This window comes from Lichenostomus cassidix, chromosome 3 (assembly GCF_008360975.1).
Source record: "Lichenostomus cassidix isolate B80296 chromosome 3, HeHo_3.0, whole genome shotgun sequence".
In the NCBI taxonomy this organism is placed as follows: Eukaryota; Metazoa; Chordata; class Aves; order Passeriformes; family Meliphagidae; genus Lichenostomus; species Lichenostomus cassidix.
Genome location: NC_139483.1, coordinates 23,584,313 through 23,609,239, shown reverse-complemented (window position 1 = coordinate 23,609,239; position 24,927 = coordinate 23,584,313). Strand labels below are relative to the sequence as shown.

Below are 24,927 nucleotides of genomic sequence, written 5' to 3'. Positions count from 1 at the left end.
TATGTAAGGTCATTATCTTCAGGAATAACACCTACAGACTAAAAAAAATTATAGGTCACATAATTGTCCAGGCACAAACAGGGATATGGTTAACACAAATCAATTACTCCTGAAAGAACAATATGCAATAGATCTCTATGAAAAAATACAGCAGTTAGTTAGAATTTTCTGTAAAGGATGCTCTTCAATATAATCACTATTAGTCTACTTCTCATTTGGTCTTAAGTTCCCTGTTCAGAGCCATTTTATAAACCCTGCCTATTAAACTAACCAATTCTCCTAAGGCTGGCTGGTTCACTTTTATAAGATCAACAAGATTCTAAGCTGCTTTCAGGAGTTAGTTATAGGGTGAGGAAACAGGAACATGCAAGTGTTTGGCCTTCAGACTCTGGCGCAAAGTATTCACTTTTGATCAAAAAGACACAGTTGAAGATTTGAGACCCCTGGACTTGCAAAGAAAATAATAAATATTAAAAAAAAAACCCCAAAAAAAAAAAAAAAAGTAGATAACCCTTTTGTTCAGTCAGGCATTCCATCTTCTTTCATGAGATGTCAACACATAATGAACTTCTGGTAAGATGGGAATTCAGTGAGTTCATCCTACTCAACTTCACAAGTGGTGTTCCATCAGCATGTAGACAGATGAGTGGGTCAGGGAATAGGCCCAGTTGCTACTTTTTCCTCAGAATGAAATGACAGAAAAATGGCACCATTTTGAGAGAATTATACTGTACCTCTGAGGATAGCTCTATCAAAGCCATTTCAGTTGTTCTGGTAGGAAGCTTGGCATCCTGGTGTTCAGACTTCACTGACATCAGAGCAGCAGCTCTCCACTCAAGTCTTGAAACATTAACTGTTCACATTTTTGAAGACTGTCACAAGCACTTGAGCACAGCCTCTTGGAGACTGTGAGCTCTGTGGTGTTAACCCTGCCTGGCTTCAGACTGCCAGTCATGCTGGCTCCTCAGATGCCCCTCTCTGATTCCATGTGATATGATTGCACAAGCTGCTTCACCCATCCTTTACATTCCCTTTGTTAAAGAAGCTCCTGAAGGGAACAGGGACCAAAGCATGTTTGTAGCAAAATTCACAGCCTTCATGTATTGCAAAACTACTGTTGAAGAAGAAAGGACTTAAGCCAAATCAAACTGCTTTTAAAATTAAGTCATTGAAAAAAAAAAGAATACACATCCCTGTTTGCAAATACTCCATTCAACAGTCCTACCCAAAATTACAATTTTGATGAAAAGGCAGAACAGCAAACCTCTTGAACCATGTTTCAAATGACAAAGCTAAATCCTCTGTGAGATACTGAAATCCTGTATGGACAGTAAAGTACTAATGGGACACAGCTCTTTTCCATGCTAATAGCTTTAATAGCTGACTGCGCAAGGAGCATTAAAACACCTAAACTAAACTTTTCAGAAATTACACAAAGAAATGGAGACCCAGTGGAGCAGAGCTTTCTAAGAGACAGCACCACCACTTTCTCTGTGCTGTGAATTTCAGGTGAGCAAACCAATTCCAGCAGTGCTAGACTACATGCTTAATTCTTAAGTTGGTGGCATTTTCCATGCTGCATATCAGAGAGCAGCAACTCTGCCTGAACTTTGATTAAGATTGAAATGGGAATTATGCCTTAGTAATGGTGGAGACTACAATTCTTTTGATATGTTGGGGGGATGAGGGAGGAAGTGAGTATTTTTTTGAAGGCTTATAATTACACTTATAAATCACTTTACTGCTGCTCTCTTCAACACATTTCCACTTAAGGGAAAACAAGCAGTTCCTGTCCCTTTTCAAGAGTCTGAAAAGCACACATTTGTGTGTGATTTTGTAATCAATTTAAAAATTCAGATCAGACACAACATCTGGTTTGCAGCAAAATTTTCCTTTCCAAAAGAAAAACTGAATTAGTCTATTATGAATCATGCAACAATATTGATATTACAATCCTAGCTGAAATAAATGTCATAAAAGTACCAGACAGTAAACATAACACTAATAGCAGTAGGGGATCTAACTTCAACAATCTTTTTAAATTATTTCTGTGAATGTTCAGGATTCTCAATTTTCTGCCATCTCACTTGAATGTGCATTGAGGCACTCTTTTTAGCTCAGTATGTTTTCCATTTGGCATTTCACTGCCACAACAAATGACTAGAAAGGGAAAACTTCCTCTGCCTAAAGAGGTTGCCCAACACTGCACAGTCTTATCATAGCTCAAAAAAAAAAGCTTTCTGGATGGAGAAGGTAATCCCACCAGAAGATCCCCCTTAAACCAGAGTTTACTAAACGTGTTCCCTAGATAGTAGGGAACTCACACACAGACAAGGTGATGAACAGTTTTCAACCCCAGTGTGCAGAGGGGTGACTCACCATAATTGCAGCTTTTATCACTTATTATCTGGACAATATATTCTGACAATTCATCTGATGTGGGACCTGGGTGAAAAGTTTGCAGTTTGTGCTGCACTAGAGACCATATGTGTGGGTAGCAAGTCAGAAAATGATAGGTCAAAGCTTCATCCAGATACAGCTATTAAGCTTTAAAAATTGCAGTTATTGATCTGAATTATTTCAGTTTAGAGCCAGCTCTCATTGAAACATTATAGGAGCAAGGAGCTCTTGAGTTTGCCAGAGCATATGGGCCTGTTAGGGACAGTGATGTCCATTCCCAGAGACTTGTTTCAACTGAGAAAGAGAAATGCCTCAATTAAGCTTTTTTTCTTTTCTTAGTCTTATAAAAATTTGATTCTTTGGGTATAATTCATTTGGCTTCATTCAAAGCTTTGGCTTTCATTTCTGGCCTTAAAACAATACTGGTTTGTCTGCCTAAGCAGCCCCTGTTTCATAAAACAATGGCAGCAAAAAATCAGTAGACTCTCAAGCTGAACGTTTTAAAAAATCTTGGTAACGTCCCCTTCCTTTGCCTCCCACTTCCCAAAAAATCTCTCACTTGATGCACAAATCATAAGCTTTTTAAAGGAAAATCTAATGATAGGTTTTGATCTCCTCTGATTTTACAACTGCTTAGAAGCCAGAAGCACTCATGGAAGCAGGAGACCTTTCCCTCGTCACCGGAGCTCCTGCAGCAAGGGGCAGGACTGTGACTGGTGATGGAGTGATGACTGATGGGTGAGTAATGCTCCCCAGGAGCAGCTCTTAATCTTGTTATCTGGGGGAATGTCAGGTCATTAGAGAAAGCACAGAAGTTACTGTCAGGGGGACTTCCCAGTACAGGTGCAAACCAAATGCATTGCAAAGAGCAGAATGAACTTCCTTAGCAATGGCACTGACAGCTGGGCTGCCCCCAGAACACGCCACGGGCACAGGCTGCACAGAGCAATGCTAGCAGGAAAAATTAAAGCACACTGATCTTTTAATAAATGCGCTCACTCTGATCCAGGCACGCAGGAAAGACTCATCTCTGGGTGTATTCCAAGTCTGGGTAGATCTAGAGAACATCTGCCAAGACACATTTAGCTGAAAGCCAGGGGTTTGGTGGAGCAGAGAGTATCAGCTTTCAGCAGTGTGCAGGACTCTGCATTTATATTTGCATGACTATACAAATATGTATGCATATTTATAAAAAAAACAGTTGTTGTTTGGGTTTTCTTTATTTTTAACCTGCTTGTCAATAAATAAATTTATTTTTGTGTATTTAATTTCTTGAATTTATTTTAAGTGCAAGCAAGTGATTAAGTAAAGCACAAATTAAAAGGAGGAGTGGGCTCCCAAGAATGTCACTCGGAACTTGTTTTACTGGAAGTTAGCAGGATGTAAGCTCTGACGTGCTTTTTTTTTCATTTTGTCATTGAAAACATGCCAGAACTTCCCTACTAAATGCCATAATGAACTGACCTTAAATCTATTTTTGAAATTATTTTTATCATGCACACTAGATGGTGCTCAAGTTAAAAAATGAATGCCAACTTTGATAGACTTTTCATGAGATTAGTAAAATACATTAACATACTTATATCAAGAAATCAGGGGAAACTGACTACTCACCTGAGCCTCCTCCTGAGTGCTGATCATTTTACTAAAACTCCTTTTGCTGACATTGTTCGCAATCACTCCTGATTTTTAGTTGCATATTTATGAAATTTTTGCAGTGACTTATAGCATCCTGCATTACTGAGTGTGGAATGAATTACCTGAATATATGTATACAGCTACAAACAGCATGGAAATACATTTCAGCAGCCATCAGAAATTCGGTATCTGTGTTCATGACAATACTGAGTTTGTGGAAACATTTGAAAACAGAATTATTTCTTTCTCAGTGATCATATTGGATTAACCTATTAGTTTATGGAAAAGTTATCATATTACTTGACATTTCAAACTAACTGTACCAAGCATACCAAGTGCACCAAGTCACTGACCTTTATCCTGGCTACAGTCTGAGTCTTGAGCAAGTCAAGCTCTTTACAAGTAATGCAGAGAGAAAGGATTAAGCAATCAGAGTCTGACACTCTTCAATAGGTGTCCAGTCCTGGCTGAAGACTGACAGAGCCTCCTGAACTGGCAGTGATAGAACACAGGTGGTGACAGACACAGCTGAGGACACAAACCTGGTGAGGAGCAGACACAGAAAGTAGTGCTGGACTGGTCACAGGCATGCAGACAACGAGTTAGTTATAGATGCTTGAATCTGGCTGATGACATTATATTGATTAATTTCAGATATTTTCTACTTTTTTAATACCTTAACTGCTCTTCAGTGAATGTTATTTATTTCTACAGGGTTAATAATTCCTTGGGCAAACCCAGAGGCTGATTTGGGTTGCAGACAGATGGACACTTCCAGATCTGACTGTGCAGCAGGAAAGGCTTCTGACCCAAGCTGTTTGTCTTCCACAGCCATCAGGGGTTCTTCCCTATTCCCCTCTCTCACTGTTAGTGGATTCGCTTGAACCCTCCATCTCTCATTTCAGACCCACACAGTTAAGCCTAATTTTCAGTCTAACTTTGAAGCAGAAAACAGCAGTTCGTGCTATTCTCTATGCTGGGAGAGGGCAGAAACTTTCAGCAGGGAATTAGTAGCAAGCAGCCATTTCAGGGTGACATCTTCAGCCAGCACAGCAGTTTGCAAAGTGAGCACCAACCCCAGCAACACCAGCTGGACTAAAAGCCTTAGCCCAGACCAGCTACCAGCTCCACTTTTGGAAAATGATGACAAATTATTCCAGAATTGCAAATCAATAGTCTAGGAGGAAAGGACATAGGAAGAAAAACTGATTGAATTTTGCAGTACCTCACAAATCCCCCCTAAATATTTGATCACAAAACCCGAAAGTGAGCTTGATTCCTTTTATCCAACACCTGCTGCTCTGTCACTGTTCAACATTAAAAAACAAACGACTCCAATCTGCTGGAAATAACAAAAGGCAAGAGAGTGTCAAGTGCTGTTTGCACAAAGAGGACTGTGCAATAAAGAAGTTCATAAAATCATGAGCAAAGTTCACCTTTATCCTCTACAAATAACATTTCAACTTCCCTGTGTGTATGTAACGAAAAAAAAGCAATGTTTCATCACATACAACCACCCTCTACTTTCAGTGTATTATCCTATCTTTTTTTGCCATGAAACAAAAAGCATTTAACAAGTTGTGAACAGAAATCACCATGCATTTAAATTGTGGGGAGACCATTAGGAACTAGTAACCTTCACTCAGTCCTTTATTCAGAGAAGAATAATGCATCTTTTTCTTCCTGACATCAGATAAACAGCAGAAACCAGTGGCATCCACCACTGCATCTGTATATATCCAGACCCTACATACACTACCAGCTCCTGGATATTCTTTTCTTTTTTTTTTTTAACCACAGACATTGCCATGAAGCTATAAATCTAAAAACCATTTTTAAATAATTACAGGAGGATATTAACCCTAACCTAAAGAGCTTACAGCTTAGCCTACAATCCTACTTCAGGATTCTTTATTGCTGCCAAGGGGATTTGCACAGATGCAGCAGCTTGACCAGAAGGCCATTTCTAGAAGTGCCACATGATTTCACAGAAATTAATTCTACAGTTCCTACAGTGAGCGTGGGATTCTACCAGAACATCCCCAGGCAGAATAAACTCATCTGCTCAGGAAACAATTTCTCTGACTATGCAACTCCACAGCCTGATAGTCACCAGATATGAAGTTTCAGAGAACTGAATGGATAAGGAGGAGTTTTTTCTATAATCACTCTGATTCTCTTTCAGGCCCAACAGAGAATTAATTGTGAAGTAAAGCCCCCTCTCTGGCTGAAGATTTTAGCAATAAGAAAACAGAGGGCTGGAAGACACTGTTGCAGATAGTGCTTTGCTGGGTTGTCAGCTTGAGTGTCTAACTTTGGTTTTGTGCACCAATGAGTTTAGGCACTGGTTTTTGAACAGTACATGTAGGTTGGCCCAGATGGGCAGAAGGCTGAAATCAAATCAGCAAAATGAAGAGAGCTAGTGAATCAGATTTTCTCAAATTAACTGCTATTTAAAAATAATAAGCAACTGCAATTGATTCTTGTTAGTGCATCAAGGGAAGATGGAGAAAATCCAGAGCTAGGCAGTCACTTTGTTTCTATTCTTCTATTGAAATCTTGCACATTTAATCCATATGAGCAGTAAACAGAAGAAAGCTACTCAGCATTTAGGCAGTCGGTCTAATTACAGGCTGGCAAGGCATGTGCAATAGGAACAGTCGAGCCAAACCCTAGAGCAGAACTCAGGAAAAAAAAAGGCAGACATTGAGATTGCAAGTCTGAAGAAAGCCTCAGGTTTTGGAAATGACAATACAACATCATGGGATCCAAATAGACAAGAAATGCAGCAGCTTTAAAATATTTATCTGGATTTCAGTCCTGACCATTTAGCCAATACACTATCTAGGCTTATTGAGCGATAAACCCACATCAGATGTTTGCTGCCCTCACCCTGAGAGGTACAAATATCTTATTTTGAAGACTATGCATATTTCAAATAAAGTCTGATGCTTCTTTATCAGTAAATGAAAGACCAATGGAAAGGAAGGTGAAAAGGAAAGCCTAACAGAATAAAAATGGCCTTAAATTGAAAAATGAAGGGTGAGAGAACAAAAACTTCTAAATGTTTATAGCACCTTGATCATAATCTTCCTTGGCATCATTCTAAAAAGTGAGTTAAAATCCATAGAGATTATGGTTCAGCAAAGCAAAGAAAACATTATATGGCAGCCTTAGGGTACCTGAGCATTGATGAAGAAACCCAGAAGCGGAGTGGATCCAAATATACCATTAGGATCCAAATATGCTATTAAATAAGAGTGCTGGCAGTGTATTCCAGTCATGCAGTAGTGGAATGGGAGCATCTCCAGAGGGCTTGGCCACTCTGAACCATTCATTGCTCTCCAAAGAGCAGCAGTGCCATGCAACCTTCTTTAACCACAGAGCAAGACACTCTCATCCTATGGGTGACAGCAGCACCAGCCTAATGAGCTGTACCAGATTTAGAATTCCAGAGTAAGAATTGTAGGAGTGGTCTGCAGTGCCCATGCAGTCTGTGTGCAAAGGGACAGTCAGCAGTGATCCAGCTTTGCCTTCTCCGTGGCACTCAGCAGCAACAGAGCCAAACCCACACACTAGGAAGGGGAGCATCATCAAGGTCTCCTTTATTATAAACATGTGCAAGAAGCAGGAGAGCAAGCAGAGACCATAAAAAGGAGAACATATTTAACCATTGCTTAACTGTACATGTACAAATTATAGGATGCAGTCTGGTCTTCTTGGAAAAGCCAGTGAATACTGGACTTACTGTTACTAATACAGGAAAAAAACAATGGGGCAGGATTATCAAACAACTGGGATTAAATCAAACTCCTGTAAGCAGACTGTGCAATGTAATTACCTTACTGTGGATTAAATTCATATCCTAAGGATGAAAGCCATTCAGTACAATTTTTCTTAGATTCACAGACTGAAAAAAATATTAAAATTCCAATGGAAATCTAGACTGAAGGAAAGAAAACAAATATGGAGCCATTCACCAATACTATAGTCTTTAAATTTTCATTGCATCTGCCCCACTAAGTTATCAAAAAGTTAGAGTAACTCATTTTCCCAGTGTGATTACTGAGCAGAGAAAACACAATGGAGGAGTTTGATGAATACAGGAAAAGCTAGTGCAGTGTCCACAGAACTGCAACAAAAGGGACTTTGAAAGAATGATCCTTCAGTCAGGAACAGTTATACCTATGTAACAAAAGAAAATCATGTTCAGTGTGCTACTCTGCTAAATCCTGCTAGTTTAATGCTGTATACTCTTTACTTAATTCTTAGCTTCACACAAATGTCTGTGAAAGTTTTTTTTGTTTTTTTGCTATTTTTATACAAAATATTTTTTATGTGCCTAAGACAAAGAAAGTAGGGAAAGAGCCATTTTTAACCCAAAGGTGATACGAACTGCCTCCTCCACATTAATGAAACTATTGATTAAGATTACTGAGGAGCAAATCTCCAAAGTAAAAGCAAAGCTATCCAGCAGGAGGAAAAAATCCCTCCAAATAAATTAGAGAGTTGCCATGTTCCTCCAGACTCTTAGTTTTGGTTAGGAAATTCTGATTAGAGAGTTGCCATGCTCCTCCAGACTCACTGGGACTTAGTTTTGGTGAGGAAATTCTGCAGTCATCAATTGACAACTTGGTAGGAAGAGAATCAGCATCAAAATCTGTCTCTAATACTTTTCTTCCCATTCTATTGCCCAAAGCAGTACAGACTAAGATTTATTTCCTGCAGGTGATTCTCTTCCTTATAAAACTCCATTAAGCCATTTAAAAACAAATGTCCTTAGAATATCAATGCCAATTTTAATGCTTAAGGAACATCCCAGCTACACAAAGCGGACTTTGATTCGAGTGTGTATCTTAAATATTATTGGCCACAGACAGTTCTTTGGCCTGGCATCCAGGTTTTGTCATCATTTAAATGAGTAATAAAGGGTTTTAATTTCCATAAAAATCCCTCTGCTTAGCTTGTAAGGAGCACACTTGAATGTGTACACAAATAATGTATATTTGAAGAACCTTTGGTCTTGCCACAGTGGTAACAAGTGGTTGTAATATAACAGGGCACTAAAGCTCAGGTAGGATTTTTAAGTTAATTTGGCAACACTCATGCATCAACTACTTGCCTGTTTTATAAAGCAGCCATAATGCATCTGACTCCACAGAGAAGTGCCATGATGTCAGACCAGCCTCACAGAAAAGCTTTCTGTATTTACAGGGTTTTGTGAAAGTTTTGCATAGACCAAGGACAAAAACCAAACTCAGCTCTCAGCAAAATGCCTTCTCTAATAATTTCTGTTTTCAAGTAGACAAGCAGAGCCACGGTTTGTTGGTTTTGGGTTTTTTTTGTTTGATTGGTTGGATATTGGGTTTTTGGGGGGTTTTGTGTTGTTTGTTTGTTTTTCCCTTTTTTTCTGACTGCTAGTGCAAGGGAAGGAAAATCACTTTATGTCCTTTCACTGCTGAGGCTTTGTATGTGTGACCAATACCTTTACAGTGTAGCAAAGAACTGAGAGGTTAAAGGGATCCCCTAAGTACTATTTCAACCAGACAAGGGAAAGGCTTTACAGTCATACTTTGAAAGCAATTAGTACCTTGCACCTCCTAATTTTGTACCAAGATTCCTGGTAAGCCTGTCCCAGCCTGGTTAAAGAGATGCTAAATTCCTCAGTTCTGCCAGCAAAGGACTTCCAGAGATTATCCCCTCCATCATGCCAAAGCCACACACACAGAAGGACTAGTAAATATAAACTCATCTTGCCAATTAAATCCAAACACCACAGAATAACTTGAGTTTTGCTACTTGGAATCTACACATATGTCTTTGGGGGGTGAAAGGGGGAATAAAAAGATAATCCATTCTAAAAAAAAAAAAACCATTTGAAACAATATTTAGCCCGTGGAACAAGCATCCTGCATTCCCCAAGACAGGCTGGGGAATTAGGAGATGGAAACTCTTGCCTTGAACAAACCTGTGAAGCAGCAGTCCTTATTTCTGTCCAGAAGACCTTTATATGCTTCTCCTTCTCTGAAAAAAAATTCATTAAATTTGCAGAAATTAGCTTAGATGTCAGTAAAGAAGAGGTTTCAGGTAATGTTCCATATTTACATAGAAGCCACCAGTTCCAGGTGCTACCAAATGAACATACAAAGTTTTTGGCATTAATAACAACCTGAGAAGTTTAGATTAGCTGATTCACTGGAGACTGCAATGCAGAGTAGCTTGCAGTATTGTTTCTGTGGACTATTAGTCCTCTTGCCTAGATTTCAGTTCAATCCTAACCAGCCTTCTGGTGTTCCAGTGCAAGGATCAACACCTCATGTCTCACTTTTCCCAGCTTCTGAGTCTTCTCTCCTCATTCCCTTGTTACCTACTTGTATTTTAAACTCTCTTGTAGTTCACCAGTTCTCAGCCTTTTGACTTTTCAATAGCCTACTGTAAAACAAGATGACTGTAACAATATAGAAATTGAGTTTCCTGCAAAAAAAAGCCAAGAGTCATAGAGTTTGTACACAAAGACACTTTAATGCAAATCAAATAGTACTGTTTCATTCTAAGGTGCTCCACATTCTCAAACATCCAACACTCACCTTCCCGGTTTTACCATTCCATTGAGAAATTCACTTTTAGTCTAAACAACAGAAATTTTAAAAGACAACTCTTTATTTTTTTCTTTTTTTTCTTTTTTAATCAATACTGTATTTCAATACCAACTGTTAAGTCTTTATGAGCAACAGGAGCATATTCTGCAAATTTGTTGATCACTATATAGTACAACCTCAAAACTCTTATCCAAAACCCATGTATTCCAAAATTAGGTTTCCTCCCTCAACATGCAACATTTGAATAAAAAAGTCCTGACTTACTTCAAAAAAATTCCACTATGCAGCTATATAAACTCAGATCTCTTGACAACCCCTCTGGCTTATGAAGACACAGGTTTATATAAAGAACCTTCAAAAGAAAATTAAAAATGGATATTATTTTGCTGAAATTTCCAAAGGATTCTAACAATTCCATTACCATAGCAGTACATATACATAAAGACACTGTGTCCAGTAATATAGTATTTCTGAAGGACAATAATTGTTCTCTGCAAAAGGCTGTGGCACGTTATGCTGTGACTATAACAGAAACTACTGTGCAGCCATTCTACTTTATTTAAGCCTTCATAATTAGGAAAGTATCTCTGTTGAAATTATATTTATTAAAAAATAATAAATCTTACTTTAGATTACAAAAAAAGTGCACATTCTGTAAGTGCAGGCTCCATTTCACCATTTCTACTCCTTATTGGTTCTACATTTCAGTTCTAATTCCCAGTTTTTCACAACATGCTGCAAGGTTTGGACTGCAGAAATAAAGACTATATTTGCCTTTACTCAAAACACTGGTTTTAAAGATTTTTTCATATGACCAACACATTTCAGGCAATCTTAAGTATTTCAAAACCTTCTTTCTCCATCCTACAGAATCAAAACTTCCATCACTAAGTAGGGGCCTTTAAAAATAACCTGAAAACAGTATACACAATATTTCAAGAGAGCAGAGCAGCTATATAGTTGAAAATGGCAACACAGACATTTTAAATATTGAAACAATCTTCCTACTTTCTATGTGAGGCCTCTGGACACAAAGAGTTTGTGCATTTTGCATGGTTTTCTAGCCCCATATTTGTAAGTGGCAAGGCAAATTTTCAGAAGGATTTCTTATTTAGCTAACAGAAAAATAAATCATATTGTAAATGCAGCACTAATGCCGCCTAGATTCTCTTGCTCATATCATGACGAATATCAAACTTCTTGTCCTTGCTTACAAGGTTCATGTTTATACTCAGTGTCATTGTTGATGACTGGTATATGTTAGCTGGTTTCAAAATAACTAGCTTGGGAAGTTTGATTAAAAAGTAAAGAGCTCTGATTTGTTGTGTATATACTGTTTCAGTTTACTCAGGAATGTGTCATCTTTGCTCACAGCCAGTGAAAAATATTTTAGCTCAACAGAAACCATGGAATTGCATGATATTGTGATAAAGAGTTTCACAATTTCTACAAAAATGTAAATCTTGATGCCCAAACCCAGCAGGAGGAACACGTCTTCAGTGAATCTTCCATCAACGCTCTCAGTTGGAATTCCCAGGTCAATCCTGCATCTATCTCTGGAGAGCATCTTGCAGGAAAGGTAAGATGAAGAGGGAGCAAGTAAAAACCAAGGTGCAATGCATGGTGTGCAGTTTGTCTGTGCACTGTGAGCAGTGTAGGAGACAGGAAGATTCTGTGCAGCCGTATGAGGACCAGTTGAAGGACAGAGCAGAAATTATTCCAGCAATCAGTCTCCCCCATGCCTTACCCACCCCAAGGCTGGGCTATGGCAACCTGGGAAATGGCTCTGCTGGGAGGAGGTGGATTATTTCCAGTGTGTCCAGATGAAGCACCTCAGCTTGAAGCTGCAAAGGATTCTTCCTTACCTTGGTTGTTTGATGCAAAATATAACAATATTGGGCAGCTGGCTGCTGACAGGGAGCTGTGTTACCAATCTCTCTCTCCTCAGAGGGAAAGAAGAAAAAATGACTTCACACCAGACTATTATGGATACTAATACTTTTGTCAAAAGCAGAAACACACAGATATTTTACAAAATACTGTCTAGACACTGGAGCACACTGACTAAAAGAAATCATCTGAGTACAAGCTTAATAAGGCAGGGTAAAAAAATCTACCACCTTACAGCTAATGACACTTTGAAAATGAGTCTGCCGTGTGTGATTTCACTGATGACTGAGGGAGACAAAGCTCATTATGTTCATGTTTTTCATACTTTCAGTCAAACAGATTGCTGAATAATCATGTTTTCTTTATTCTAATGGGTGAGGAAGCTATTATACAGGAGGTGTTTCCATATGTTGCAGTTAATAAAGGCAATTCTTACTAATAAGAGTAGGTTGTCTCCACTCAGTTATCTGATGGAAAGCCCTCCTTTTTAGAGGAAAAAGCAGATCCTGTGCCTAGAAGAGACTCCTAGGGCTGCACATTTCAGTGGCTACTGGAAAGTACTGCAGGCAGATGAATCCCAGGTCTTCTCCAACTGAGTCCAAATCAGTGACATTCACTAAAGTGTTCAGGGCACTACGAGCAAGTACTTCACGTGATCAACCTCTCCTTCATATCCACCCTTTTCTTGCTGGTGAAGGACAGTGGACAAGACCTGGATCCATCATTATAGAAAATCATCAGCAAGTCCCTTCAGGAGGTCAGGGTGCTTCCTTCTTTGAAGAAGCATCTGGGTCACTGTCTAAAGAGCTCAAAATTCTACACAGAGTATGGCTATTTATGGACTGGGATCACAGATGTTCTTTCAGACTGAGAGCATAAAATGCATGGGGAGAAATAATTTTTGGGGAATCACCCAGAAGTATGAGATGTCACTTACATCTTTGTCTTTCTAACCACAAAGCTGGGTGCATGTGCACAACTGGATGAAAACCTCACATCTGTGTTATACTGTGAGAGCTACCCAGTAATGAGAGAGGGGGAAAAAAGGGCTTGAAGCTCATCCCAGTTTACTGTGACATGTTCAGTGTCTGATCACGTCTTTAAAAGCCATATGGAATCCAAACATATTGAAGCACAGCTTGCCTCAGACAATTGACATATCCTAACTAGGTCCACACAGCAGTGTTACACACTGGTTTTCTCTGGATTTCAAAGTAGGGCAGAGATTGTTCACCTGTAAGTACCTGAGTAGAAAAAAAAAACCTGCCTCTGTTGCCATTCCCACCTTCAGGGAGACTGACAGTTTCCTACAAGAAGTTTCAAAAGGCACATCATCTCTCCATGGTAAGTATCCACCTATAGACTTACATTTATGAACTTCAAACCATTCTGCAAGACATCTTTTTATCCAGACATATGAAAATGTAGAAATTATTTTGTGGAGAGACATTACTAATAGGAAATAATCTATTTCTTCATGTTTTCTGGGAATGGTGTTCTGCTGGTTTTCACTATTCAGAATAGGCTTCAAGGAATGTGAAAAATACCCAAAGAAATAGGTGAAGGCTTTCAAATATAGAGACAATGGGACTGGTTCCTACACATGCAATTAGTCCAGCTGGATGTTCAGACACACATAGTATTTCCAGGGTTTTAACCAAAGTTAATATGGCCAACATTTTCAAAGCTGACCACTAATAATGGGCATTTTCTAATTCAGTCCAAGTTCCAGAACTTCTGAACAATACCTAGTCCTTGTGGACATTCAGTTTAGAAAATCAAATCCAAGGTGACTCAAGCCAATACTGAAAAATATGAACACTCACAGTTTGCAATTGTTTTTGAAAATGCAACCCCTCAAGGCTAAATCCCGCTTTAAAGACACTGCACTAGTTTTGAAAGCTGCATATTTTTGTTGAGCCACTAGAAGGCATAGACAAATGTGATGGGTGTTCCCTGCATCCGTGCTCCTTCAGTGGGACCAGTGCAAACAGTCCCTCCCTGACCAGCCAACACTGCCGACTGGGAATGGAGGGAATCCAGGATAGACCTGCACAGTGAACCAGAAGTAGCCCTTGCAGAGATGAGGGGCAACAAGGGCTGCTGTTGGATCCTGCCCAGAACACAGAACCAAGCCACAATATGTCCACACAATGTTTCTGTCTCAAAGATGTGGGAAGTCCTGTTATGTTTGCATTCACAATTAAACATGATTTTGACTTTGTTATGGTGCTGATGCTGTTATATCTTCAGTGTGTGATGGATCCTGGCTCTGCTCGGGCCTGCCTATTGTTCATGAGAGACTTTGTCTTTGCAATGATCGGAGAACAAGGTGTTCTGGAAGCTCTTTTCAGCTGTGATCTGGTGAACTTCTTACGGATTTTTCTGTAAGGAGGGAAGGAGGAAAGGAGGGGGAGAAGAGAGAGACAACACAAGAGATAAATCTCAGTCTTTAACAGAAGACTGCTCAAGAGCCAATAACAAACATAACAAATACTCTTACCAGAGCAGGAAGTCTAGTTCACAGAAAAGAGACTTGCAGTCAACAAGAGTGAGCCCTGTCCATCAACTGATGATTCACAGTTGTCTGATAATGATTCATCGAAAAGTGAATTGGCATTAGACAGTACTTGAATAATAATAATATTTAACTGCATGAAATCCTGGGCCAGAATGCCCTGGTGGTGAATCCTCACATGTGGTATCAATACTGGAATGAAGGACCACAGAAGGAAGGACCATGTTAGCACCAAATGAATGTACTACCTCTGTAAAAGCGGAAGCAATTGTTACTTGCACTGTACCACTTCTGCAGATAACATGCGAACAAAAGCTCTGGGCTTTTTTTACTAGTGCCATTCAGGTGCAGTAAATTCACTTTCATTTTTTACTTTCAGATGATAAATCAAACATATTAACTAGAGGTGGCCATATTGTTTGTATTGTAATCTTATATATCCAAGGATAATTAATTTTGAAGCATAAATCCTTTCTACGTTTCAACTGCCCTGTCTCTTTACTACTATAAATCAACAACCACAACACTGAGTGTATCCAGGGTAGGGTATCAGAAAGTACAGAAAAGGTACACACAGACTATGCCAAGAACAATCTTCATTGGCAGAGACCTCAAGTTGCTACTGGAAGATGACCTATTTTCTGAATTCACCCAAGTCAAGAATCCCAGACTCCATTTAGGTAGTTTTATAAATTACAGGGACTTTGAGCTTATGGAAATGAATTAAAGCAAACTGAAGCCTCTAATACTTAATGAGACCAAGCTTTCTAATACAAACTTTTCGACTTGAATATGTGACCTACAAACTCCAGGGTGATAAGGTGCCTACCTGCACCAAGGTTCTGGAATGGGAACTCAAAGAATGGTTTTTCCCTTTCATCTAAATGGGCTGTTACCTCTGAAACTGAAAAATGGCGGCACATGACATTGAAAATACATGATCATCTATAAATAAATCCTATTGAATGCTAAAATAGCAATCTGCATATTAAATTTCAAGCAGCAGTTTCTTACTAGTTAGTTACAGATTGAGTGTTCCCCAGGGATGTGAGCTTCCACTTTAACAAACTGGGCCACAGAAGAGAACATATGGAATAAAAGAAAAAAGCTGGGGAAAAGCAGAAAAATATACCCTGCTATTACAGGTCAAAGGGAGCCTGAAAAATACATCTATTTTGGTTAATATATTTTAAAGGTGCAGAGATGTATTCCCTTTTGAAAGAAGGATGTCTTCATGGCCTGGAATACCAAATTAGGGTTTAGTAATAAGTACATTCATTCAGCAATAAGCACAACAGAAGAAAAGGAAAGGGAATCACCAGCAAGTTAAGTTTCAGCTTTTCACACAATCCCACTAAGAAAAAACTTACTGTTGGAATACTCACTTTACATGGTCATCTTAAATTAGGCCAAAGAAGATATTAAATTGATTGCAAAGATATTGCATACTTTCCAGAACAGTAAGACCATAGAAATATAATTTCAGCCTGGCAGAAATGCATCTTTCTAAAATAATGAGACAGCCAGGTTTTATAAATTCATGTGACTAGACAATAGCTATTACCCACACTGATAACTAATGGGGATCATCCTAGCAAAACCATACAGAACTGTATCCTTTTTGATATATTTGTTTGCAAAACTTTGTATTTATTTATGGAAGGAATGTGGTCATTAATCATTTGAGGACACCAAGGTTCAAATAATATCAGATAATGGTTTACCATTCTGTATTTTTAATAAGGCAACTTTATAAACTGCCAAGAGGCTCATGTATATGAAAGCAATTTGCAGATGACACTAAATATAAGGACAGTAAGTTATTTGAGATTACAATTCGTGATTATTTTGTATGGACAGTAAAGTAAAAGATATAGTTATTCCCATTTAATACTGGTTCAAAACCAGCATGAAGAAAGGCAGAACAAAATGTCCTCACATTATCATGTCAAGCAAGCCCCAAACAGAGTCAACTCCTCACTGAGTATAAGTGAAAGTAGCTCTATATACTCTGTCAGAAAAAACTAATCTGGTATGCACTCTGGAACAGCAATCCAGCATTTCTATTTAAACAGGGTTGTGAAAATGCTTCCAGAAATTAGCTTTCTGGGATATAGCCTTTCAGAAATAAAGGGAGGAATGGAAATTTCCATTGACTACATTAAATGTTATATTTAAACAATCATTTCTCTAAAAGCCAAAACTGTTCTTTTTCCTGCAAAAAATATAGAAGGTGGAGCAACTGGATTCTTTACACTGAAGAATTCAGCCTCTAAATACAGTCTAGCTTTTTGAGAGGCATTAATCAGATTTTATAATTCTTCAGAGTCTTTTTAACACTAAAACATGAAGTTTGCAATAGCAGCTGACAAAAGGCAGGAAATTCAAAGATAAAGTTGTTGTCACCCTTTCACTCAGAGCACTTCACCCTCCCACAGAGATACACTGAACTAAGGGCAGAGTCACCTTTAATACTCAATTTCCTGTCCCTCTTTCAGTTAATACCAGCCATATGTTTTAATTACATAAACTTCTATTTGGCAATGGCAATAAATGGCTTTAATATCTGTATCGTTGGTAACATCCTTTGCAGTTGTTAGGACAGATTAATTGCAGTTTCTCCTGGTTCTTTTCCTTTGACTTTTTTACTACTGCTTGAAGTATAATGCATTACAGACTTGAAATGCAAATTCAAAAGTATTTTAAAGCCTTTACTTTGTATTTCTAGCCTTCCTGAGACCAAAGGTATGAGAATGAATTAAATATTTAATAGGGGATCAGTATATAAAGCCCAATGTTCTCATTTTTAAGTCAAATGGGATGCACTGGTATAATGTAGGAATAATAGGAATTCTTTACACCTGCATGACACTTGAATTAATAACTGCTGATAAAGGTACACGAGACCCTTGGCACCTAGTCAGGAAAATATGGAAATGTACATAAGTCTTACTAAAGGTCTTGATGAAGACCTAATGTCTCTGTGCAAGTTTCATGCACAGACTGGAGCCTCCTGGGTAGAAATAATGGTTAGGCTGTACAGGGCATTTATGCCATGCTTAAATTTAATCAGGTGAGTCATTATAATGAACCACCCCTTCCTCAGGATCCAAGTGTGCTCCATGTAACTAACCATCTGGTGAAATGAAGCACAATCCTATATCATCCATTATGGCCAGATTTCTCAGGAATAGGAGAACGAGTAGCAAAATTTCACATTTGTAAAAGCTGACTCAAAGCTCCCTTCTCTAATTCTGCCACACACTAAAACAGCACCAATTTTTAAATTTGAACAGAACAAAGAGAGATGGCCTCCAATTGGTGTCAGTCAAGAATGTGTTTTCAAGCCTTTTCTAACAGGACTGGGAGGCATTGCCTGCCTTAGGTTTGTTGATATCGAGTGTATCTGTGTGCTACTGTGCTATCTATAAACTGCTGTGCATCAGCCTTGCCTCCTCTGCACTGGGCTCAGAGCTGTGATGACTGCACTGACTTTGGTTCATCAGCCATACCAACAGTTTTTAAGAAGCAATATTAAATAAATATTACTTATAAGAGAAGTTTCTACAGTGAAAGAAATTAATTGCATGCAATGCCTGCTGATATTTAAGCAGATGACAAACCTTGTTTTGAAAGAAACGTTTTCCTACGAAGAGGAATTGCCCCCAACACAAATGCACTTGTGAGATGTCCATAAGTCTTAAACACCAAGGTCCAGAATGGCTTTTGGTGCTCTGTTTCCACTAAAAATGTTAATGACCTAATACAAACCTGGCTAGAGAAGTTGAAGTTGCAGGATACAATTTTGTTTTCCACATTCTCCCTAAATTAGTTTGGTATTTTTGCCTGAGTCTTTCTTAGACTGATGCCATTTTAGCAACATCCTCATATGTAGGAACTGGTGCTGTGGAAATATATTGTTATTCAGTTGTTGGTAGCACAAGGAACACCTCCAGGTCAGCAGCAGGCATAAGAAAACTGATTTCCTGCACAACCATACTTGAAATTCCATATAATCTCTCCACTGGGGTGAAGTACTCTGCTATGACTTGCCAAGTGTAAACAGCAACATAAATGTGCTTGATGCATAAATACTGCCAACACTGGCAGAATTTTCTATTCTGGCACAAACTGTGTGTGAAACTTGCAATCAGTCTAACCATAGAGCCATTCAGAGAGAAAATTAGGCTAAAAAAATGAGAAAAAAAAAAAGTATTCTTGAGAAATGCTTGTGAAGCTGCTGCTGCTCCAGGGCAATATAAATTTTGTGCAATGTAAATTTTCAGTGCAAATTCAAGGCCACTTAGAAAAAACAACTATTTAAAAGAATAACCATAACTTCTTGGTAGTTATTAGATTAAATAATCACTTATTTCTCTGAGGGCTTCTTTTATCTAGAGGTAGATTTTAACTATTCACTGGATTAAATTACAGGAGGGGGCACTATCTTAGAAAGCTGATAGGCTTTTTATTAATTTCAACAGGCTTTTTAATGTAGTGAAAAGTCAAAATGTGTGCAGTGCTGCTTGCTCAAAGAGAATTTTACTGGGACTAAGCTGTAGGCACAGATCCTTAGAAACCTGATAGGTTACTGACCTAAGGACTCACAGCACTTCCTACATTTCTACCTGTGTGGAAATGAGAAGTATTTTATTTAACTGTTTGGCTTGTTGCTTTAGACATGTTTTTTTCCCCTGAACACTTGCAGCATAAAGCTTTCCCATATTGCATTAAAATTTTAATCTAACCTCAACATGACAGAAACTAGTTAAAAATAGGTTTGGAAGGTAGAAGTGGGTTGACACTGACACACCTTTTAAAAAGAAAGGCCTTAGAAAATGTTAATTTATAAAAACATAATGGAAGATTTTAATAAGCATGGGCCACAGGAAAGCTGTTGCCATGAGCCACCTGGTTGCATTATAAAACCCATACAGATGGCAGATAGAGTGATATAACCTTTATAATATTAAAGAGGTGCTGCTGTAGACACACAAACATTGTTTAAATGTTTTAAGAGCTTATCTTATTTTTCCCCGCCTAGCAAGGAAATGTTTTCCTATTCTAGTGTTTATCTTCCAATATTTTATCAATATTTATGGAGCATCACTGTTCTCAATGAACAATAATTTATAGACGCATCAGTTACAAATTACAGTGTCAGATCTTCCTAAGCAGCTTAAGATAACATATTTTTCAAAGTACTGCATCACTTTGAGGCCTTCTCTGATATTTTGTGTTTCAAAGCAACAGCTTATAGATACTATGTATATATAGAAAGTCATTAATAATGGGGTTTAAGAATTTTTTCACTGGGAAGAAAAATCCAGGTCAATTGTTTAAAGCACAAAGTTCTATGACTGTGTCATGCCTGACCTATTGTATGCCACAAGCCACCTCAGTTTCTTTCTACCTACTGGTGATTTAAAATCTACACAGATCAAAATCACCTTGGACCAGAAACCATCTCTTTATGTGCACTTCTAGAACACCAAGAAAAACACATCTACCTATTATTGAAATATCTACTATTAAAATTATTTTTAACCAGTTTAACTGCAAACAACTGTCATGGCTTTTGGAATAATCAACTAGTTCAATAGAATTTCCCATATTTTCATTTCCCCTAAAAATATTTCATTAATATTCTAAAGTGGTTTATGAGAAGGAATTAAAGAAATACAAAGTCCTATTCTCAGCACCACCAGTCATTTTTCAGTTGAATGCTGGAACTGGAAAAAACTTTTGACCCCTAAGAAACGTTATAAAGAGATGCTGTCATACGCTGATCATCACGTGATGAATAAATCAAAATCCCAACAATCAGCAGTGATATTATCCCCATAGCTCATCTGTGAGCTTTGTTTTTACCACCAAGAGGCTAAGGTTACCTACTGCTGAGACAACAAAGATTACACACCAGTTATGGTGCAAGGCTGACTTCTCACAGATCCTGACACTGTCCTGCCCCCAAGGAAGAGAGAAAAGCCTGCCTTTGAATTCAGCCATTTCACCAGTGCCCAGCTTTCTAGAGTGGAGTAGAACCACTAAGTCCCAGCAAAGGAAGCTTGATGGAATGGGTAAAAAAAGTAAATTATTCATACTCCTTCAAACAAAACAATGGCTCAGGCTTCAACAGACTTGTAACCTGAGCTACAGGACAGCTGCTCTGCACTTTATCTGAAATTCATTAGGCTCTCCTGAGTTACCTTACACTGCAGAGGCTGCAAGGCAGGAAGTCTGGTCCATCCAATCAAGGGTTGCTCAACCTCTCCTCGCTGGGAAGGAACACACAAGGTCACTGCAGATGTGTCAATACACTGGCACCCTGGGAATCCAAGGAGCTAGAAAGCCTTCCTCAGCTCACAGGCACAAACACCAGCAGATTTCAAAGGAACTCCTTTATTCTTCCTAACTATATCAGCAGGGTGAGGATGAATCGCTACACTACACAACTTTATACTCTAACAAGAGGAATTTTTAAAACATCTATTTATTCTGCAGCAGGATGGCCATTCTGTGTATTGATTAAACATCACCTGCTATGAGATGAAAAAATTGCCCACATGGCAGCACATAATTTTTCCTGAGACAGGCCATAAACTGAAGAGAAGATGCATCAGAGCTGGCTAACAGTGGAACACAATGCTGTTTTCAACTGGTCCCCAAACACCTTGTGTATTAATTCACAATTCCAGCATCATCCCAGACTCCAAGATGAGAAATATGCATAGAACATACAACTTCTGTTTCTGGCCTTGGGCTACAAGCATTAAGTCCCACTCCCCTGACAACATTAAATACTACATAGAAAACTTAAAAAAATATTGTGTTAACTAAGTATGCTTATTTAAGTCCAAGATAGCAGAAAACTCCCTATCATATTCTTCACAGAGGAAAAAAATATATCTGCATTACTTCTGCATTTTTATTAGTATTTTTCTGTCTCTGTTTTCTTACCTTGCTTTATTTATTTCAGGGAAGGCTCCATCTGAAGTTTTGACCTGAATGCTGTGCTTTACAGTATTACAGCTTATAATATTACCTGGGGCTCAAAAAGATTGATAATATGCTTCCTTTTTATTAATTATGCATATACTTTTCCTGGAATAACATATGTACCAATAGAGTATATTTGGAGTAGATTCTTGGCATCCTGGATACTTGCTATTAAGCAAGGGCTGAAAAATAAAAATTATTCAGTCTTTGCAGAAACAATTGGAGAGCAGAAGTTCCCTCCCAAACCCATCCCCTGGGGCTCTGCTCCACACCATCAATCTCTTGCATAATCAGCATTTCTCTACACACAGAAGCTCCAATGCAGAATATGGATTAGAAACCCATAGCATGGCACAAATAGAGGAAAGCTTTGCCATAGAACAATTTGATGACAGTTTCTAAGGTCATTTCCATGTCAAAGGTTGAAGATTTTTTTTTTTAATATTTATGTGACCAAAGGTCTATTCAAGTTCATTTTCTGACACTCATCCTTCTCTCCACCTTTATGGCCAGCACTTTTCACATCAGTATCTCATAGTGCTTGCTGGACTGCTTAATTAAAATCTGCACAGCATCCTGAAGAGTATGTATACACCCATATTATTCAAGGTTACAGACAAAGTGGTGGAGCTGCTGAAAGGTTGAAATAAATTACTTGTCTGGTGTCTCATATCAAGCAACAGAGGCAACTTCTGTTTTAAAGAATTTTAAAGTTTGGATCTGTGCTTTCTCCACAAGAACAACACTCGAATAGTATTTTATCAAGTAAACATTTTAGCCTCTGCCCATAGCACAAGTTACGAAAACAGCCAGTCAAGTCTCCTGAGATGCTTGACAAGAACTGCTGGTTATCAAGGCTCCTTAGATGCTTGACAAGAGCTGTTAGTTATCTCTGTGATTGACTTTCACAGTCACAGTCAATATGTTCTCTTTGGTATTTTATATTTAAAATGCCTATGTAGTTACTTATGCAAGCTTTTTCACAAAAAGAGACCAACACTTGTTTTTCCACAGCCTTACCTACATTTATGCCAGAGGGTCATGAGTTTTAAAAAACCCCAAATTATCAGGGGAAGTATTAAGAATTAATGATTAAATACATACTCTGAATTATGGACTAATTCAGAATTAAATCCTCTATCTGAATAATTTGAAATGAAGACCAATAGAGGACAACTTATAAATTAAATTTAGTGGGCAGTTCTGTGTGAATTTTAAGACTGTGAGGATCACTGACACCATATTTTTGAACATATTCACCACGGTACAGTTTTATAATCTTTTTTGCTATTTTACTTTAGCAACATTGTATTTGCCACAGGACTTACACTGGTTCTCTGCCTACATGGACATTATTGCTGTCTATTTCCCTGCCTTCAGATGAAATAAGTCTTAATTCTGTGTCCAGCCTCTACGAGTTGCTATTGCTCATATAGCACAGAAAACACAAAAAGTTAATATCCCTGAGCACTGATAATGCACAGTATTTGAAGATTACAATCATCAATATCTAAGATCTAATGTGATAAATCTCTGTGGTTTAGGCACAGGAATGGTGAAAGCAGATAATTTTAGCCCTAAGCTAATGTTACTCTAGCCTTGCTATAGGTAACAATTGTATAATTGATGTTGTCTTATCGTTTCTTTGATACTTAAATATGTTGGTCTAAAAAGTTTGCATTTTATTGTTGCTTTGTATGTTTCCCAAGGCTTTGACAGAGAAATTGGCTTCCCATACCAAGATGCTTATTTATAGAAAAACTTGTTCAAAAGCAAATTGGTTTTAACTCCCACAATAGAAGACGGCCAAATATTACAAGATGACACATTCCCACTGGGCATGTGGATTTAGGAAAAAGCTAAGCAGCAAGCTAACAAAAAGCTAAGCCCTAAGACTTTCAGCTAAAACGTTCAATAAATAGGATTGGGTTCAGCTACATCAAATCCTCTGTGCAAACACAAAAGACAGCTTCTGAAGGAAAACCCTTTGGAATGGCTGACCACAACTGCAGGAAACTCAAAATTTGTCAAGAACCATAAGAAAACATGTTAAAAGGATTGCATGGCACCCCAGTTTAACACTTGATGCACAGGGTGCATTAGGGACTATGTGATGTACTCTAGCTGATGGACTGTGCTCAGTGGGAGTCAGGAATGCATTTAAGGGTTTTGCTGAACTGGGTCTGGAAGGTCTGGAGAAGCAAACAAGGTTTATGGAAAAGCCAAGTGCTTATTTAGGAGCTTCTCCACCAACATCTATGTTTACGACAATCCTTAATGCACTTAGCATACCTATATTGCATGTAAGTTGTTGGGGTTTTCTTTTTCTCCCAAGTTTCCCAAGACAAAACCAATTTACAAAAAGGCTCATTTCAGAAATTGTATTTCCCTTCCCAAATATAAATTTTTCTGGCTATTTCTGCAGCTACTGTCTGAATGCAAGAGGACTTTTGTCAAAGGCAGTGGAGTAGATTGCATCTGGCTAAGTGACCCTTCTAAATGTGCTTTTGTTTTTTGGCTGGGTCATGTGACTTAACCACATTCAAGTTCCTACCTAAGATGCAATTACAAAGCAAACTTTGGTATCTAAGCCCCCCTGGAGAGGCAGCATATTTGAATTTCTGCTCACAACAGGGCAGGATCATTTCACAAGAGCCAAAGGTGTGACTTCTCAGGCAGCAGTAACTAGGTCATTTACAGCCATCTGTTCATAGCCTCAGCCTCCCTGAGGTCATCACCAAAGCTGTGTGCTAATTAATTTTCACCTGCTAATCAGTGGAGACAGCTCTGAAACTAACAAATCATCCAGTTTCAGTCAACAGCTTCTGGACTCCTGTGGGTGGCATTTCTGGGAGACTTTATTACCAGTAAAGGTAAAGAGTT

General features: G+C 38.4%; 1 protein-coding gene across 3 annotated transcripts in view; it reads right to left on the bottom strand.

Annotated features, from left to right (window-relative positions):
- Nucleotides 1-10,530: 10,530 nt before the first annotated feature.
- The window catches only part of MTA3 (metastasis associated 1 family member 3), a 135,772-nt gene continuing 121,375 nt past the window's right edge, over nucleotides 10,531-24,927 (bottom strand). For all 3 annotated transcript variants that reach the window (XM_085054955.1, XM_085054954.1, XM_085054956.1), the window contains one exon: nucleotides 10,531-14,912. In XM_085054955.1, coding sequence (XP_084911081.1) covers nucleotides 14,901-14,912 — 12 coding nt within the window. In that variant the 3' untranslated portion in view covers nucleotides 10,531-14,900. The remainder of the gene's footprint in view (nucleotides 14,913-24,927) is intronic.